At 47.1% G+C, this 14,335-nt stretch overlaps 2 protein-coding genes and 1 pseudogene across 2 annotated transcripts in view; 2 read left to right on the plus strand and 1 right to left on the minus strand.

The window, feature by feature from the left end:
- LOC145501329 (CUB domain-containing protein 2-like) overlaps positions 1-14,335 on the plus strand; it is a 48,190-nt gene that overhangs the window by 14,758 nt on the left and 19,097 nt on the right. The gene's annotated exons all lie outside the window — the stretch shown is intronic.
- LOC145501421 (uncharacterized) lies at positions 5,449-6,576 on the minus strand (annotated as a pseudogene).
- Positions 10,726-12,640, plus strand: LOC145461433 (uncharacterized). Its single transcript, XM_081445647.1, has 3 exons — positions 10,726-11,293; positions 11,624-12,093; positions 12,571-12,640. The coding sequence occupies exons 1-3, from the start codon at positions 10,751-10,753 to the stop codon at positions 12,638-12,640; spliced, it is 1,083 nt and encodes a 360-aa protein (XP_081301773.1). The 5' UTR covers positions 10,726-10,750.

A 14,335-nucleotide genomic window follows, 5' to 3' on the forward strand; every position in this document is an offset into this window, starting at 1 on the left:
ACCCTCCGTTGTCATGGTGGTAATTGTTGTCTCACTCGCTGGTTTCAACATGAAGGGTCGTTTCTTGGATCTGTTACCACTGCCAACTCTTGCCGTCAGGGTGCTTGATCCTCCATACACCGGATCATTCTCGGTTTGTGACTCTCCAGTAATGAATGCAGAAAGCTCTTTCAGTGTTGGCTCCTTGCTACCTGTCCTTTCACGGTACCACTTAGCTGACTTTCTCCATTTAGCCTGCAAGGGGTCCGGTAGACGGTCAAAAATTTGTCGCATATTGGTAGTACAATCAAGCTCATTTAACTGCAATTCGATCATTGCTCAGCAACAGTTCTGAAGTTTGTGGAATGAGTTAAAAGAGCCACACTGTCACCATTTCTTAATTTGGGACCACTAATAACAGAAGATTTAAGTGCCTCAACAATCATAGCATTTTGTCCAAACCTCTGCTTCAGCATCTGTAGAGCCAGATGACAACCATTTGGTAGGCCTTGGTAGTTCTCAATATTTTCCCTCGCTTTCCCAGTTGTGTAAGTCATTAAATAGTTCATTTTCTCACTGTCAGTTAGTGAGGCTCTATTCTCTACTTGATCTCTGAAATTAGCTCTAAACCTTAGGTACCGAGATGGATCACCATCAAATGGAGTGGGTGCAGGTGGTGGCTGCATCATTCTGAGCTCCATCTTTGCCCAGAAGTCTGCTCGAGGTTCGTAGTTGGTCTTCGCAATGTTGTAAGAGTCTCCTTCAGCTGCAACTTGGTTCACAGTATCTCCACTGCTATTAACAATGTCTTGCTGCAAGGGAGTGGTTGGCAAAGTAAATTCTGCTGCCTTTGTATTTAAGGCACCTTTCTGTTCAGTAATTCACCATGTGCTCTGGGACTGCTGTGCCCTTCCTTGACAAACGTTTCCTGTGGGTGTAGTCCATGCGACGCCCAGGGTCATCGGAGCCCAAATACTGCTCCTCATCTTCTTTAATCGCATCTTCAAAGACTTTGCTAATAGCAGCGGAAGCAGCAAAATCTGCTCTGAGCCTTGCCCTTTCTACTTCTTTCCTCGCAGCTTCAACATTATCAAGTTCAGCAATCCTCACTTCTAACTCTGCTTGCCTTGCCTTAACTTGGAGAGCCCTTGCTCTTGGGGAAGTGCTTGACGCTTGTGAAACTTTAGAGCTCTTTTTTGCGCTCGATTTAGTAGACTTCCGTTCCTCATGACTGCGTCGACCAGCATCAATCATCCATTTCTGGACAGTTTCACGAATAAGTTCTACTTCAGTATAGAGGTTGTCATACACTTGAGTGTCAGGTATTTGTTCTTCTTGAGTAAGAAGTTCTTGTATCTCCTCATGAAGATCACCAAACTCTTTAAAACTCTCATTAAATTTCACAGATCCCTTACCGACCAGCTACAAATTTTTGTCAAGTCCCATAAGTGTTCCAATGTTGGCAAACCGTGACTGTATTTCTCTTTTGAGCTTGTTTCTTTCCCTTTTTCGTTCACTGAGCCGATAAGCTTTGCCTTTTTCGGTTAGCTTGGGTTGTCTTCTTTCAATAACATTCCGGTCCAATTCCAAGTTTACTTCTCCATTCCCACTTTTCCCTGAAACACTCACATCATCTTCCACAACAGAATCGATCCCTCCATTTTCTCTTGTAGAATAGCCCGACTCTTTTCCATGGGCTCCTAACATTGTAGAATAAGCCTGAGGCCAATGCATCGCCTTCTCATCTGGAGTTTCCGTGTGTTCATGTGCGGTGGTTCGGCCATCGTCGCTCGTAAGATCCCACATCGACATCGTAAACAATCAATTTCCAAGTTGCAGTTTCGACAAAGAAATCCTTCGCCACACACATGTAGGGTGAGGGTTCTGACACAGCAGTGATCAAGGGGAAGAGAACGGGCAAAATAAGCTTACCACGCTTAACTTCCCTCACAAGTATCGGGAAGTTAAGCGTGGTAAGCTTATTTTGCCCGTTCTCTTCCCTTGATCACCGCTGTGACCAGAACCCTCACCTTACATGTGTGTGTCATGCAAACAGTATAACAATAAAATCGCGCGAGCGGTCCAGCGGTTGTCGAAAGTGCGAACAAATATAGGAGCGCATTTTTCGACAACCAATTTCTGCTACCAGAACCCTCATCTTACATGCGTGTGCCAGCAAACAGTAACAAAATTGGGTGACATCGCGGGTCGCGCGTAATATCACGAGCATTTTTTTGTCACTCAGGTGCGAAATACTCGTGGGCGAGAAACGCAAACAAGTGGAAACAGACGAGCATGTTTTTATAATATGCAAACAAAACTGTTTGCTTTTAAAAGTCAGTTCGAAGGGGAGGGGTTCAGTTCGGCTTCAAATCTGCTGCGGATGTCTTTCTCCCGCGGTGTAACGCAATCATCTATTTTTTAAAACACTAAGAGATAGTTTTGTGTTTTTTCGCTCAAAATTTAGTTCAAATTTGTGCTTTAATCCGCAAGTTTTTTTCTATATTCTTCCCGAACCTAGTCCCGAACCTGGTTTCTTATTTTTTCAATATCTGGCTTGATTGGATTTGTTTGTATTTGCGCAAAGTTTGAGCGTAAAGTCTCTTTAAGTTGGCGATATTTCTGCATTTCACGTGTGATCAGTTGAAACTCCGTGTCAGAAACCCGATTATCATTCAGAGCTTGTGAGACAGAGCAGTTTATCGAGTCACGTTTTGCAATAGCCAGAGAATGGATTCTCGAGTGTTTATTAACCTTGCGTTCAAGCTTCTTGTTGACAACGGACAGGCCAGTGGAAACCGCGCCAGATAAAGCTGCTATCCCGGCAACAGGCGCGCCGATAACAATTCCAACACCAGTGAGTGATGTTGCAACAGTCCCAGAAGACAGAGCTGCCGTGACAGCGCCAAGGCCAACCACGGAATAGTGAAGCGCTTTCCGGGCTTTTTTATATTTTTTCAACGCAAGCCTGTAATGCTCAACCTCAGCAGATATTTCTTTTTCAATTTTACTTATCTCAGTTAGCCGGAAATTCTCGGCATTTGTCGTTTCGGGAAGGCTTGGATAGATTCTTCTTTCATTCTCGGCAGGCGGCGCGCTTGGTGTTAACACATTTGCAGAAGACATTGCGTATATAAAGAAATTTAATTTAACTCTAATTCAAAAAGAAGCGGGAAGCCTTTGAAATCAAAGAGTTCGCCATTTTCATCTTTCACGCTAATGGTGATGCTATTTATAAACTCGCCTGTAGAGCAGTCTCGCAAAACCTGTTGCGGAGAACCCTGGTAGCTCACCTTTTCATAAGGCTTCCCTTTCACATCAAACAGGGCTAAGACGTCTGACCTTTTGCCATTGAACAGATTACGTTCTGTGTCGATCAAATCACAATGAATGAAATATGTCGTTGGAGCTGTAAGCCTTTTTACGAATGTTAGAAGCTTCAAATTTCGCCTAATACCAAGCAAATTGGCTAAATCGCGATCAAGTTCAATCGGTTTTAACCCAAAATTTTTTATTACAAGCTGGCCAGCAGGTTGATTTATTTCTGTTTCCAACTTATAGCTATATTTTGCGAACAGACCGTTCATTTCTTTTGCCAAGCTTTCTAAATTATAATGGCCTGGGGTTATTTTACTAACTGACAAAGCTATATCTTTGTTTTTATCTCCCAAGGAGCCTGAACCGTCTTTTTTCAGTGTCCCAGCTGTTGAATAAACTGCAAGATATTAGTTTCATGAACTGTACTTTCGGTATCGGTTCTTCAAAAGATATTGTACCTCCGTTCTGTTGCGTGACAATAGTGAGAACAACCATTTTTATATTTAACAAACAAAATTGTGTTCAAATATGATGGAGAATTTGTGGAACTCTCCTGAGGTTTTGAAAAAAGCGGATGCCGCTAAGAAAAAGGCGTGGACAAATTTTATAAACCACTTTCCAAAAGCGGACAAAAGCCGGTTCGTTTCGCAAGAAAACATCGACGAGAAAAACAACGCAACAGCAGAGGTGTTTTTCAAAGAAAGCGAAGGCTCGTTACAAAGCGTCTCCGGCTCAGACAGAAAATACTGGAGTGCGGAAATGAAAGAAGCGCTCGGTTTGGGAGACAGCGGGGGTTTTCCTTATCAATTGTCGCCACTTGGTTCAAAGTTTCCCTGCCCATCCCTGCGGTACCTTTCGACGGAAAAGCGCCAAGCTTGAAGAAAATATTCAACGACGCAATCCAAATCTACGTCACGCCTGACCAATATTTCACGACAAAATTCAGAGAAATATTCCGAAAAACCAACCTGAGGCATACTTCTGGAGCCGAATGAAAACACTGGTTAGGAGGGCCTGACATGAAATATTGGCCGCAACAGCTCAACTTCGCGGTTTTCTGCGCGACACAGGGATGTGGAGTTTCTCGCGAAATCTTTGACAGCGGGCTAAAACTGCCCCCGCAGATAAGAGCTTTTTACAAATTCCACGTGTATTTCACCGTCAGGCGCATTTTGTACCAGCTTGGAGGTATTCAGAGCATAAGCGCTTTGCCGGGAGACCCGACTTTCAGCCAAATGAATAATCATTATGACGTTGCTTCGTACAAAAGGCTATGCAACGAGTTCGGTATAGATCCGTCGAGTGATTTCCGCTTCACGCACGGGAAAAACCACGGTTTGGGAAGCATTTACATCTATGTGTCCGGCGCGTCGAAAACTGCCTATAAATACCCGGGATGGAACAAATTCAGTGATGAAGGCGGGAAAGCTATAAAGGGGGACTTGATTTATTACATCGAGCCGGGTGCCGCTTCTGATGCTCAAGCGGACTGGTTCGCGCCAAACACAGCATCAGGTTTGACGCAGGCGGGCTTGGCGCGAATAAATCAGTCAATCGAGGCTTTCGTTTACCGCACCCTGGGCGCGCAAGTCAACGGCCGCAGCAGCATTCTCGGCTCTGGCGGTCGAGCGAGAGAAGCCCAGAGCGAGTTCCTAGTGCTGGTGGAAGACGCGATCAGACAGCCCGACCTGGCCGCGAGCGTGCAAAGGTACCAGCTCGCGGTGGATCAAGCGAAGGTCAGGCTCAATCTCGCTGTGGCCCCCATGGCCTGGCTCATGCCCGCGCAAATGATAATCAACACCGTAAGTACGGTTGGTTACAACAACAAGCTGAAACAGGCGGTCTCGGGGATGAAACTTGGGGTCAACAACGAGGTAAACCCGGGGACAAAAAAAGCTGCGCTCAAACTCATGGCAGGCGGCCCGTCAAAAATTAACCCGCCCAACAACCATCCTTCCAACCCGATACACAAAGCCGCAACAGCCGAATCGAAAAAATCAGCTTCGCCCGAAACTCAGCAAGCATAGCCAACGGCGCAAAAAATAGAGCCCAAGGCTCCTGATAAAACACCGCAACACGAAATAAACAAAACAGCAGTAATTATCGGTGTAGTTGGATTATCGGCTTTACTGTTCATGGCTTGGCGGTAAGTTAACGCCGCTTCTTAAGATATTTTTCGAACAAAAGGCCACTGCGGCAAGAATAAGCAGCCAGGTATGCTCGGCCAGAAATCCGACGACTTGGCCCGCAGCTTTGAAAAGGAAGCTCACAATCGAGCCAATCAGCTCGGGCAGCAGAGAACCAAGTTTCGCAGCAATATCTTTGAGGCCATTTCCCAAAGCTTTGCCGGTGGCTTTCAAACCTCTGGTGAGGGCCCCGATGACAGCTCCGATTGTGGTCCCGGCGGCGATAAGAATAGCGGTCAATATCACGCCATATTTTTTGAAGATCTCTTTTACCCTTTCCAAGAGAGGCCGCCCCCTTTCCCTTTCCGCGACCTGAGTTTGCAAACGCGCGAGCTCCTCGTTTCTTTCTGCCACCCTCTCTCTTGCATCTTCTTTGTCGGAGGGCGAAGCATTCTCATCTTGGATGATTGCCTGGTCTTCCTCGTTTTAGCGCTGCAGCTCGCTTTCCTGCTCTTTCAGGTCGTCCAACGGTTTTGTTTGGTTGAGCCTTTCTTCCATGGCGTTTGTTTCGCTTTCTTTTGCTGCGAGGGTGGCCCTGAGTCTGTCAACCTTGGCTTGTTCTTTTTCTCTGTTTCTTGCTTGTTTTGTAAGCGAGTCCAATTCTTTTTTCTTGTTTTCAAGATCGGTTTGATAGTTCTTTTTCAGTTGTTTTAGCCTGCGCAGCTCTGCTTCGCTTTCAAGATTCGAACCTTTTTGATCCTGAATGGCATCAATCTGAGCATTAGTTTGCTCGATTTTACACCTCAGAACTTCCGCTTCTTTCTTTTCTTCTTCCCTTTGCGAAGAGAGTGTTTCCGTCTGTTGTAGTTGGATCTCTGCATCTGCCAGTCTTTGGCGTTGTTCTCTGATGGTGTCGCGGTCTTCAGCTATGATATCTGCAGCACTAGGCCCAAGTTCATCTTTGAAGCTGTCTAAAAATTTTTTCGTGAAGCCTGTCCAGTCATCTTTCATAATCTTGTACTCACCCCCTTTCTTACCTATTGCAACAATTTTACCCTTGTTTTTTCCGGTGGTGCCTTTCATAACTGCAAATTTTTCAGTGGAAAATTTGGGGAATACCGCTTTTAACCGGTCTAAAACACTTTTCTGTTCCGAATATGGCTCAAGCAAAGGGATATCTTCTGCAAAAAATGATGTCTCGGCATAAGAAGTGTCGGGCAGGCCGGACTGCTCGTGCTGCATAGTATGCATTTCCGTTTGTTCACCCACGTGGTAGGGAGCGCCAGGTTGGTAGGGAGTTGATGCCGCGCCTGGGTCAAAAGTTTGGTTTCTGTTAACCTCTTGACATAGCGATATATTTCAAAGAAAATAATCGCCGGTGTATTATAATACAATGTCAGTGCCAGAGAACCTTCGCCCAACGCACAACGAAAAGACATTAAATGCCATGAAGGCCAAGCGTGAGGTCAATCGGATCACCTTTACCCCCTCTGAAGCCAACCCCGGCAACACGCTGTACATTTCCGTGCCCAAGCTGAACGAGAACGAGATTCTGGTGCCGGGCTCGCTAGCGCTTGTCTTTGACATCGACCTTTCTGGAGGGCACGCCAACAACTTCCTCGTCCAGAACGTTACGCGGGCGCTCGTTGACAGGCTTGTAGTGAAGTTTGCGGGAACTGTCCTGCAAGACACGGTTGGGTATGACATCTACAAAAGTTTCGAAGACCTTTTTCTTTCGCAGGAAGAACGCGACAACAGGATTCTCGAAGGAATTCAGAGCGAGGATCTATGTAAGATCCGCTCGGACGCGGGAGACAAGAAAACCTCGGGCGTCGACGCTGAAAACAAGCTGGACGGCCTGTACGGAAAAAAGTACCGGATCAGGCTTGACCACCAGATCTTAACCAACCATGACGTCTTCTACCCCCAGGCCCTTTACAACGACCTCACGTTCGAAGTAAAACTTGCCGAAGCAAAACACGTGGTCATGGGTTCCGACACAACCCAGCTGAAATACAAGCTGAAAAACATCCAGCTCGAGTACAAAATGATCCACAGCAAGACTCTGGCAGACGGGGCGCGCAGCGTTTACTCCAGCGGCAAAGAGTTCGCTTACGGCCACGTGATGCATGACAAAGAGGTGTCTTTCAAAAAATGCTCTGACGCGAGGATCAACATCAAAGTCAACGCCCAGAGAAGGTCGCTAAAAGCCCTCCTCCTCCTGTTTGTAGAGCCGTATACTGCGGGCGCCAGAGATTCAGAAAAATTCGTCTTCCCCGATCTGACGAAAGTCAGCGTCACGGTCAACGGCGCGCCAACATGCTTTACAACAACGGCATCGAAGGCAAGGACATGTGAGAAGAGGCCCGCAACTTGTTTAGGAAAGAAAAAAATAAAACGGAGCACATGAATATGACAAAGTTTTACACCGATGATAAGTTCGGGCTTGTGATTGATATGCGCTCCATGGCGGACCAAGAAATGCACGGCATCGGCACGCGGATCGTGAACAGTACGGACGGGGTCCAGCTGGAAATTGAGCGGAAAGCCGAAGGCTCAGGCGACGTGAAATGCCATGTGTTCGTCATCTCCGACTCCCAGTTCAACCTTATGGACAGACAGCTGGAATCTGTACAGTTTTAATATACATGGACCCAAGCAAGATACCCTTCAACGCTCTCATTGTTGGGCCGACCAATTCAGGCAAATCGAGGTTCGTGGTGGACCAGATTTACGGCCCTTTCCGCTTCAAGTTCGACTACATCGTGCTCATCTGCCCGACGTTCACGCAAAACAAGACCTACCACCGGCTTGGCGAAAACGACCCAAGAATGGATGTGATAGTCTGCGAGCAGCACGCCGTGGAAAAGTGGTTGAAGCTCATGAGATGGCTTTCCGAGGGCACCAACACGCTCACAATCCTCGACGACTGCGCGGCCTCCAAAGATGTGAAAGGGCGTACAGGCGAGCTGGTGAATCTCGCCTTTTCTGCCCGACATATGGGCATCAGCGTTTGGGCGCTGACCCAGAAGATGACCGGCATAACAGCTTCCTTCCGGGAGAACGTGGCGGCGATCGTCCTCTTTTACATCCCCTCGGCCAAGACGACGAAATCCATCTTCGAGGACTACGCTGGCGAGCTATCCCTGGATGAGTACAAAGGTCTGGTTTCAAAGCTGAAAGAGCGAAAGTTCTCTTACCTCGTGTTCGCGCTTCGCCACCCCTACGGGGTAAAGTTATTTTGAATAAAAAAATGAAAGCTGTATATATTGTTGCGCAACGGCTGAAGAAGAGGCCGCGTTAGCAGAAGTTATGAACCTTCTTCAAACCGAGCCCGATCCCGAGCCGTCGGGTGGCATGGTTCCAACCGCCCCCGGACCTGACATTCCCGCTCTTTGCGAGCAGCTGGCCGTGCTGGTGTCCACAGGCAAAGCCAAAGAGGCCATCGGAGTGCAGCTAACCCACGAGCAGGTGAAGCGCCTGAGCGACAAAGAGGTCGAGAAATACACCAAACGCTATGAGACGTACGTGGGCTCAAAGACAACAGAAAGCCTGATCGACAGCTTCATTTTTCTTGTATTCAAAGCGGTCGGAATGTCCGTTAATATCAAAGACATCGACGCTTACCGAAAAGAGCTCAGAAACGACTACATCTTGAACAAAGAGCTCTCCAATCTGGCCGGCAACCTTGCTTTGAAGTGCGGCCGGTTTCTTGCTGCGGCCAACGCGGTGTTCATCACCACTAAACATATTGATTTTAGTCCACAGTTGTCAGAGCAGATCCACCCTTCTCGTGATGAATACGGCTATCCGCTTGAGGGCGTTGATGAAGTACCGGGATCAGCAACTGCAAAATAACTGGTAACCGATCGTTAACAACTGCTGAGGGGTTGCTGTCAAAAAATTTTTATTAATTAAACGTTTGTCATTTGCTTAGAATACGCATTTGTTTCAGAATGTCTACCGAACAATCCGAGAGCGCACCTCAGGTCGAGACCCAGGCAGCACCTGCCGGCGATATCACACAGCAAGCGACAACTGCGACTGCAACAACTACGCAGCACGTAAAAAATCCAAAGCGTGTGGCTGCTGGAAAAATGGTTGCTGAAAGAACGCGGCTGACACGGGAACAACAGAAGAAAGCGGCCGAGGCTTATCTCGTGGAAAATAAGGCGAAAGCCGCCACAGAGGCCCCTGAGCGAGCCCCGACTACAGAAGGCGAAAGCCCAAAGTGCAGCGGAGAAAAGAATAGCAGCCTCAGCACTACACAATGGCTTGCTGTTGGCAGCAAGGCTATGGCCAAGCCCGCATTCGACAAAATCAAAGTTAAAACGCCGGAGCCCGCGCTTGAGCCCGCGCGTGTTGTGCCAGAACCCGCTCGCGCGACACAGCCAAAAGGTTTGAAAAAAATGATTTAAACTTTTCCGAGTGGAATATATCAACATGTTCACAGTTGATGCTCCCAAGTTTCTCGTCTGTTTCTTCACCTTTTTTGCTATCTCGAATGTGTTGTACGACTTAAACAAAACGGTCATTTGCGCGACCGCCGATCTTTTGAGTGCAGCATTTGACGGCGAGGTTGCAGAAGAAGAAGAAGAGGCGTTGTGTGCCAAGTGCGCAGAAAAGGACGCGGGGAGGACAGATTAATTTTGTTTTAAACTTTTGTTGTTCCCTTATATCAACCGCCATCATGTCCGACAACAAGCTTGTTAAGACAATCATGGAGGCCGCTACTCTCACAGGCTTGGCCGCTGGCATCGGCTGGGCCGCAAAAAAGGTTGTGAAAGAGAATTTCACTTCCGATCCCAGCAGCAGCCCGATGAATTACGTGAAGTTCACCGCCGTCATGGCGGGCAGCATTGCGCTCAAAAAGTACCTCGAGGACCAAAAAATCCTCCCCGTCAGCGTTTGAAATTTTTTATTTGAATAAAAAAGTCTATTATTATATCGCGCTATGGCAAGTCTTGTAAGCATCGGGGATAATATTCGCGAGACTATTTCGAGAAACGCGAGAGAGAAGGAAAAGAGCTACGATGAAGAAGTAAAGAGGTTTCTTGAGTCTTTAGATGAATCTGTTCTCGAACGTGAAGTAATAATCAACTGGGTTGTGGCAAACTTGCCAAAAACTTTGGAGTATTTGGGATACGATCAAGAAGTATACGCTCAAGAAGTATACGATCCAGAAGTCGAGATGTATCTCAACGCTAAAGAAAAATACAAGACCGAACCCAAAAAACTTTTCGACTGGATTTTGACCACAGCGGCAATGCATGCGGAAGACAAGAAGAAATTAATGATTTGAAAAAAAGACTCTGCTACATAACACCATGGCGAGCATCGCGATTATGGTTGACGGGGCTGTGGTGAACGCCGCGGCTTTTATCAGTGGCAATTATCTGGCGAGGGCGCTTGGCGGGGGCGACAAAGCTGCGCTTGAAGAAAAAAAGCGCCACGACAAAGCTCTCGAGGCTTACAATGCTGCTTACGCCAAATACACGCGCGACCGCACCAAACTTCTCGACTGGATTGCGACCAACGCGCAAATAAAGGCGGAGGCCAAGCAGAACTTCACCAACACCGACTATGCCTTCAAACTCTACAACCAGGCGCATCCTGACGAACAGATGACACCCCCCAAAGAGCCCAAGTTCTCAGATTTCTATCAGCCAAGCGAGCAGCAGAAAAAGGGTGAACTCATGTTCGTAGGCGCCGGGGCACTCGCTCTGGGCCACGCAGCCTTCCAGTTCCTTTCCGGTTCCGGTTCTTTACGCCTTACTTATATGGACGCCAAACTCGCAAAGATATACTACGGCCCCGGGGGCTACTGGAAAGGTGTCGCCGCGATCAAAAAATTGGCCGAGGCCGCCAAGGTACCTTTTTTTTTTATTATTTTTTTTTTATTATTGTTAATTATCTATTTTTTACAGCACGCATACTTACATTATTAATTACAAAAAACTACGTATAAAACTACAACAATACAGCTACTTACGCTAATTACAACTTGCTCTAATTACAATGCTTGACGAAACAACAGTACTATTTAAACCGCTTACGTTACACTACTTTTTAATCGCGGACAATTACTACAAACTTTTACTACAGTTACTAGAACTAGTGAAAACTGAAAAAAAAAAAAAAAAAAAGACAAAAAAGCGACAATTTGCAGTATATTTAGCTATATTTACAGTTTAGCCAAGGTACCTGAAGAAGCCGCAAAAAATTGGCTGATCAGGCAAGCGCTTTGGCAGATATTCCTCTCCGCGCCGAGGCGAATTCCTCGACCGAAATTCGACGTTCCCACACCCAACAAGGTCCACCAGGCGGACCTTCTTTTTCTGCCGCACGACAAGCTCCCTCGTGGCCGCAAAGTTTACAAATACGCGCTGACCGTTGTTGACGTGGCGAGCCGCTACAAAGAGGCCGAACCCCTGACTTCGAAGAATTCTGATGAGGTCGCCCAGGCCTTTCAGAAGATTTACAAGCGCTCGCCTCTCAAATGGCCTGAAATGCTGCAGGTTGATCCCGGGCGCGAATTAATGGGCGCTGTCGCAAAAGAGATGGAAAAGCACAAAACATTTATCCGGCGCGGGCGCGTTGACATTCACCGCGACCAGGCCATTGTTTACCGTTTCAACCGCACCCTGGCTGAGCGTTTGTTCGGACACCAGTACGCCTTGGAAATGCGCCTCCTTGAGGGCCAGCGGTCCACTGCCTGGGTGAAAAGACTTCCTGAAGTTGTTTCGGCTTTGAACAACGAGGTCACAAACCTTATCGGCAAGAAACCCGCCGTTGCCATCAAAGAAAAATATGTTTATGCAAGGCCGTCGACACCTAACTCGAGGCCTGTTGGAAAAAGCGAAAAAATACTCCCCTCTCTTGTCCAAGTTCGTTATCTCTACCAGCCTGGCGAGCTTGAAGGGGGCGTGAAAAGAGCCACAGACCCAATCTGGTCTTTGAAAGTTTACATCATTGAAAGGTCTTTCACCAAACCGGATCAACCCGTTCTCTACTATCTGCGCGACGGCCCCAAGCGCGGCTTCGTTCGTGAAGAGCTGCTCGTTGTCCCTCCAAACACACAGTTACCCCCTGAGCAACTTTGAAACTTCAGCTTCCAACTCTCTAAGTTCATCTTCCGTTAATGTAGGCAATATATCAAAGCTGGTGTACCCGTAAGCTTTTGTATGGATACCATCTTCATCTATCTATCGTTTTGAATCAAACGGCGAAAGCGAAATTTTGTTCAGATGCATGCCGTAGATCTCATGTCCCTCGCTTCGAAGAATGTTCATTCCATGCTATTGCTGCTTCGCACCGAAAAGCGTTTCCTTGTAATTTTCATGCGTTATTTGTTTCTTGACAACGCTCTTTTTTACGCCCTTCGCTTTTTTGATATTTTTTTCGTCCGCCTTCAAGATAGAGTACATTTTTGGTCTCATACACACGTACTCTGCTATGGGGGTTCCGGCGCACTCGTCTTTCATCTTGCCCAAGACCTTTTTGTTAACGTTTGAGTAGAGTGGATGATCCTTCGGGTAGTCGCTTGTGTCGTAAAGGTCAATGTTGTTTTTCATGTCTTCGTAGACGTCTTCTGTTTCGATCTCGACAAGAAGGCTGTCTGTGTCCGTGTATAGCAGCTCGCACTTTGAGCCGTACTGCTTTTTCAAGTGGTTGTAAAAGAAGTCGTACATCAGGATCTTGCTGTTGTCAAGGATCGTCATCCCCGTGTAGACCGGCTTGTTGAGAAGCAGCTTGCTTTTTCGCATATCGATTCCTGCCATGTCGTTTGAAAATAAAACATGCCTTGAGTACAAAGGGCTGGCGATTAATTTCCTTATTTTGTCCGTCTCATTGCTGCGCACTATTTTTATGTCAACACGGTTACGCAGGTTTTCCATGGTTTTGCCGAAAACTGAGTTATTCATTAGCTTGTAAAAATTCTTTTCAAAGTCGCTCTTCGCTTTCTTCCTAAATTCTGTGTTCATCCGGATGTACGGCTCCATCCAGCATTCTTGTTCGAACTCAAGGACCCTGTGCACGCGCTTCAGTTTCATGCCCTGCTTCAGATAAAACTGCAAGTTCCTGTAATGTACTACGTAGTTCTTTTTGTCCTTAAGCGTCAGCAGCAGCTTCTTGCTGTCTGGGGGTTTCAAATCAAGGTCTTCCATCAGCCTTTTTTGGTAGTCCGACATCCACTCTTTTTTCATGACCTTTTTCTCCGGCGCCATGGGGTAGCTGTTGTGCTCCTCGTGAAGTTCTGGCGGGTATTCGAGATCGACCTCGAGAATCCACCCGTACTTCTCGTTCTCTCTCATATTCAGGATCTCCTCCTTTGTTGGCATAACACGTTTCCATTTGAAACCACTTTTCGGAGGGGTTTGCACATTGCGCATCCGTAAAGGTTGTTTGCGTCGAGATAGGTGATGTATTTTTTTTGGCTTGCTGGGGTCATAGTCCGGTACTTGCGGGTTGTTTGCTTTGGCGCACCTCTTGCTTACCATGGAGATTCCACCCCGCATCCCCCTTTCCACGAAGAGGTGCATTTCGTAGTCTGTGAAGAGCTCAAGCTCGACCCCTGTTTTTTTCAAGAGCACGTCCCAAGAGAGGCCTGGCGACGTGTAATAATGCGTCGGATCCAACCCGTACTGCTCTTGGCATAGGTTTCGGAAGTTCTCAAAAACATCCGCCAGCAGCGCGACGTCCGTTTTCACGTAAAGATCGTGATAATCGCCCAGTGTTTTGCATCCAAAAACCTCCCAGACAGCCTGCGCGTGCTCGTACTCTTCGTCTGTTATGTTCTCGTCGTTCAGCTTGCTGTAAAACTTCTCTTTGTCCGGAAGCCTTGTCTCGCCGAATCTTCCCCATGAGTCCATGTACTCGTAAGGGTAGATCCCTTTTTTGTAAAGTAGGTC

Source organism: Orbicella franksi, chromosome 1, assembly GCF_964199315.1.
Source record: "Orbicella franksi chromosome 1, jaOrbFran1.1, whole genome shotgun sequence".
Classification (NCBI taxonomy): domain Eukaryota; kingdom Metazoa; phylum Cnidaria; class Anthozoa; order Scleractinia; family Merulinidae; genus Orbicella; species Orbicella franksi.

What these genes read in the sequence shown, in the direction of transcription:
- LOC145461433 (XM_081445647.1), top strand. Translation starts at nt 10,751, where the DNA reads ATGGCGAGCATCGCGATTATGGTTGACGGGGCTGTGGTGAACGCCGCG. An exon ending in AATTGGCCGAGGCCGCCAAG is followed by an intron (nt 11,294 to 11,623) that starts GTACCTTTTTTT and finishes AGTTTAGCCAAG; the next exon opens with GTACCTGAAGAAGCCGCAAA. An exon ending in GAGCGTTTGTTCGGACACCA is followed by an intron (nt 12,094 to 12,570) that starts GTACGCCTTGGA and finishes CCGTTAATGTAG; the next exon opens with GCAATATATCAAAGCTGGTG.